We start from the raw sequence: 5,180 nt of genomic DNA on the forward strand, positions 1-5,180 counted from the left end.
GTAAAGATGTTCATTTCAAGTTTACAGTTTGATATGCGTTTTAGGTAATATTGACTTTTTCTTTCATTCATATCAAGAGGACGGGGTGCGAATGCATTAGGTAATAGAAACCATTACGTGGAATCTGAAAATCATAGCTTCAAAACACTGGTGAATCCATTAACCAATGTTAAAAATTATAACATTTTCTATGAAAGATTTGGGATTGCAGCATGACATGCAATTACATCACCAACACTACTTTTGGATCTACAAGCAACCCTTTTGGATCTACTTTTGTGTATGGCTACCAGAATGTTGCCTTTGAGGTCATGAAGAATGGTTATATTGCAACTGTGACTCTCTTTCAATCATGATGATATCTCTGGGTTATGTACAGTCCCCTTGGCGCTGAAGATTGAAGATTGAATCTGCTCTTTATGACTATGTTGATGGCTAATGCTGATGTACAGTTTTATGTCTAAAATTGTATAGTTGATTTGTAATGTTACCGTATGTAAATACGAGACATGGATATCAGAAAATGTAAATACTTTAATAGCTTAAAAAAAAAATATCACCAACAGTACACAAAATCACTTTTAATGTCTATCTTATTTTTACCCATGGGATCAAACATCAAATGGCTCCACAAGTCTCCTGTAGGGTTCTGAATTCCAAACTTATTTATTCATGATTTACTAAGTCAAAGGTTATCAGATCAGCGAGGCTGTTATTACCCAAGCCTCAATACTTTAGATCTTCCAAACGAAACAATGACCTTGGAATGCTTCCAGTGAAGTTATTGCTGTTCAGACTGGTGTTCCTAGTATGGGTAATTCATCCAACAGTCAGGAATTTCTCCTGGTAGAGAATTCTCCCTAAGATCCAGATACAAAAGAACTTGATTTTCATTCTTCACTTCAAACAAAATGTGAGAGAGACCTCCTGATAATAAATAGTTGAAAATTAAGTTCTAAATATGTCAATGAATGATAAATTAATTGGGGGTGTAGGCAATTGAATATGTCTGACTATTGTGTACATATAAACCTTTAACAGTTTTAGAGATATTTGAACTCTTACCATAAAATTGATTGTGAGAAAGTTCCACGTGGACCAATGATGGGTTGAATAACCAAGAGGGAATAGTCTGTTCCATTAAATTATTAGAAATATCAAGGTGAGTAGCCATTGAATATGTTTGACTATAATGTACATATAAACCTTTAACAATTTCAGAGATATTTAAACTTATACCGTGGAGTTAATTGTGAGAAAGGTTTATATATTTCAATGATGAGTTGAATGACCAAGGTGGAATAGTATCTGAAATTCCTGTGAAGGACAAGTTCAAATCCTCAAGAAATTTTTGTGATCGGATCCATGTAGGAAATTGAGGACCCAACTTCCACGAGCCCAATGCAAGCATTTCAAATTGGACTTGAGGAATCTAACTTGCACTTACTCTTAACGTCAAGGAGTTTCCTGATGCATCAAAATACGTTAAAGCTGTTAGATTGTTTAGGTGACTCTCACTCACAATGCCTTCCATTGAATTGTCATAAATAATAAGCTCTATAAGTTTGGAAAGCTGCCCAAGACTTTCAGGAAGAGTTCCAGCGAGTTTGTTGTAAGATACATCCCAGTGCTCCAAGGATGACAATTTTCCTAAATTTGACAGAATTGAACCAGATAGAGCATTATCATTTAGCCAAAGGTATTTTAGCTTAGTACATCTTCCTAAATTTGATGGAATTAAACCAGATAGAGCATTATCAAATAGCAAAAGGTATTCGAGCTTGGTACAATTGCCAACTGTGCTTGGAATTGGACCATTTAAGTGATTACCACTTGCATCAGGTGTAATCAAGTCCTTCGATGTGAATACTTCACTTGGTAAAGAGGGACTAAGATAGTTATAAGATAGATCAAGATATTGAAGATTGGAAATGTTGGCAATAGAGCTTGGGATAGAACCTCGAAAGTGATTGTTGCCAAGATCAAGTGAAATTAGGGCAGTTAAAGTGGATAATTGGCTTGGGAGGAAGGTGGCGAAGTTATTGAATGATAGATCCAAAGATGTAAGGGAACTCCAATTCCAAATTCCATCCAAGGAGCCTTCGAATTGATTCCCTTGAAGGTTGAGAGAAATGAGATTATTAAGATGAATAAGCTCGTCTGGTAGTGAACCATTCAATTAGTTCGAAGTAAGATCTAGGTGGTTGAGAGAAGTCAAGTTCCAAGTTGAACCTCTAGACAGTGGACCTTCAAACGAGTTCCAACTTAAATCAATAGAAACAAGGGCAGTAAGACCAAAAATCCATCTAGGTATGAATTGTCTAAGTAAATTTGCAGAAAGATCAAGGACGGTAAGAGAAGAAAAGTTGGTGTGAACAAGTGGAGAAATATGAGGAAGGTCACAAGAAGATAAGTGTAATTCTACTAAGGAAGGGATCATGTTAATCATCTCTAGCCAATTCGACGCTAGACTAAGGTTCACGCCACTCATATGTAGGTGCTCTAGATTAGAGAGACCAACCAACCAACTTGATAGGTTTCCAAGCTTAAAGTGCATAAACTTGATAGGTTTCCAAGCTGATAGGGAACCATTCCTTGAAATCCAGCTCCAGATAAATTCAGATACCTTAGACTTCTGAGAGACCCAAAAAAATTGGGAATTGGAATTCCACTGAAATAATTTTGACTTAGATCAAGGAAACACAAGTGAGTCAAATTTTGTAACGAATGACTGATTTTACCGCTTAATGGTGATTTTTCCTCCTCACCATGAACATCAATTTCAGGATCAGGTCTCTGAAAGTGAAGTTGAATCACGCGGCCACTTCGGTTGCTACAAACAACTCCTTTCCATTTGCAGCAATCAACGCGTGAATCCAAGACGCGAATCTACCAGAGGGATCTTCCAAGTCTTTCTTGAAGTCCATAAGAGCTAGTTTCTCACTTGCATGGCAAGTTGCATTTACGGTTTTGCTGGAAGAAAAAAGTAATATTATTGCGAGGAGTAAGAAAACAGAGAAATGGCTTGATCCACCCATGATCATGTGAAATATCGGAAGAAATACACTGCACTTCGGCTATGTTGCAGATAGATATATAGAGCTTGCAGTGGTCGTCAAATTATGTTGGAAGAAATGCACTTGCACTTCAGTTCAGGTAAAGTTAGCCAGTAGTCCTCAAATTATTGAAGCCTCAAAGAGACGTTGACAGTTGAAAGCATATTTCACTTTTGCTGCGTTTACATAGACAAGTCAACAATGTATCTCATTTATGATTTGAGGTCATGATGTAGTGGGTCTAACATCCGAGTGGAAGTTAGATTGGAATCTGATTTCGAAAACCGGGAAGATTGATTTAGTAGATTCGGGAGTGATTGTGCTCTAAGGGAAATGTGAGACTGATCTCAAGAAGGCAAAGACAAAATGGGGCATTCGGATGCTTCCAAGATAAAAAAGATAGTGATAGAAGAATCGACAGCTGCTCCTGCGCTTACTCCAATCAAAAAGAAAGGAGTGAACATGTGGTCTACCCGAAGGAAAGTCAAGAGATAAAGTTGGTACCGGCATGGTTAGAGGATTCGAACAGCTGGCAGGATTGGTTTAGTGTTAGCAATTAGCATAAAGCGGTTATGCGACAGCTTGAAGTTGATAAAACTTCGATTCTAACGTTTTTGGCTTCATTATTGAGAAATTTTAACCTCAGAAATGATTTGAAACAATTTACGAAGAAAATTACATAAACATAAAATTAACAAGTTAAAATGAGAATTGGGATTGGGGGAGAGGAAAGTTCTTCTTTTGTCTTTTTTTTGGATTTTTTTTATAGTTTTTGTGTAAATTACATTGTTCAAAGCCAGATATTGCTACGAGAGATAAATTCACTCGTTCTAAGCACATATATTAGGATTAATATTTTTGTGGTAACAATGCACTAAAATTAGTGGAGCCAGAAAATAAGGAGAAAAAGGACATGAAAGCTGTTTTGATTGTTCTACTTTTGTACCTATGCTTTAATACAAATTGTAGTATCAAAATAATTTATCAGAGGTGGACATAGGGTGGACAGGCAGGGGCAGCCGCCCTCCAAAAGTTTTAAAAATTTTAAAATTCTCCCTATAATTTTAGTTGCCAACTAAAATTTTATTATGTTATCCCCCTAAACAAAATTATTTTTTTCGTAATTTCTTTTGATAAAGACTAGCAATTAGTTTCCTTATAAAAGTATACCATTAATATCTACATTCCTATACAGTTAGTATTATATTTGAATAACAATTATAAAATATAAAGTTTTCTTTTCTCCAAGTTTCTTATAACAAACCAACTCTTAGTTTCTTTGATAACTATAATTTTACAATAGCAACTAAGGTAATATTGTATATGTTACATAGGAAACCAAAGATACAGAAAACAATATATATATATATATATATATTCTGGCTATCATACAAATTTAAAAAGTTTCAACTATGATTTTGAATGCCTTACACTGACAGTAAATAGAATGGCATAGAGTCTAATTTTCACATTTTTCTTTACACATTTTTTTTTTAATTTCTTGTTTCTAATTATAATCTATTGAGCTTTCATTTTTGCTTTTAATATGCTTTATTTTCCATAATATCATTCATGATTCGTTCCCACTAAACTTTTGAATTCGTCACTAATGCTAATGCATATTTTCAAGGGTAAATACATCAACATAACCTACATATAAAGACGATTAAACATAAGAAACTTAATAATTCTGTTGATTTAAATCTAGATATAAGATTGTTATACAAATCATTGAGAATAGCTTATTGAAACTTTAAAGTATAGATGAAAGCCGTCAAAGGCTACGAAATATATATTTGTCTTTAAATAAAATACAAAGAAGAAGACGTCAGAGAAACACCTACAAGCTAGTAAAGAAAATCGTATTAAAATTGTTGTAAAGAAGCCAAAAAAATACACTAGAAATAATTGGTACTCTTTCACATTGGCAGCTGACGGGATGCCGTCTCCTCAAATTTTCAAGCAAAGGCATAATACTTCACCGAAGTGACGAAATATCTGATTGAAGCCTCAGAGAGACTTTGACTTGGCTATCAACATCTTTGGAAAGAATAACCCACTTTTGCTCGGTTACATTGACAAGTCAACAATGGAAAACTATTGAAAACTCAAGTTTTGTTTCTC

General features: G+C 34.7%; 1 protein-coding gene across 1 annotated transcript; it reads right to left on the reverse strand.

Moving 5' to 3' along the window:
- Positions 1-1,432: 1,432 nt before the first annotated feature.
- On the reverse strand, positions 1,433-2,962 carry LOC113770780 (receptor-like protein 34). Its single transcript, XM_027315363.1, has 3 exons — positions 2,945-2,962; positions 2,742-2,889; positions 1,433-2,115 (listed from the first exon to the last, which is right to left on the reverse strand). Exons 1-3 carry the CDS (start codon positions 2,960-2,962, stop codon positions 1,433-1,435), a joined length of 849 nt encoding a protein of 282 aa, XP_027171164.1.
- Between the last annotated feature and the right edge of the window lie 2,218 nt (positions 2,963-5,180).

This window comes from Coffea eugenioides, chromosome 1, assembly GCF_003713205.1.
Source record: "Coffea eugenioides isolate CCC68of chromosome 1, Ceug_1.0, whole genome shotgun sequence".
Lineage (NCBI taxonomy): Eukaryota > Viridiplantae > Streptophyta > Magnoliopsida > Gentianales > Rubiaceae > Coffea > Coffea eugenioides.

Excerpts from the sequence above, each read along its gene's own strand:
- LOC113770780 (XM_027315363.1), bottom strand. Across the intron at positions 2,116-2,741 it reads GGAAAAATCACCATTAAGCG|GGAATCAATTCGAAGGCTCC; the intron begins GTAAAATCAGTC and ends TCAACCTTCAAG.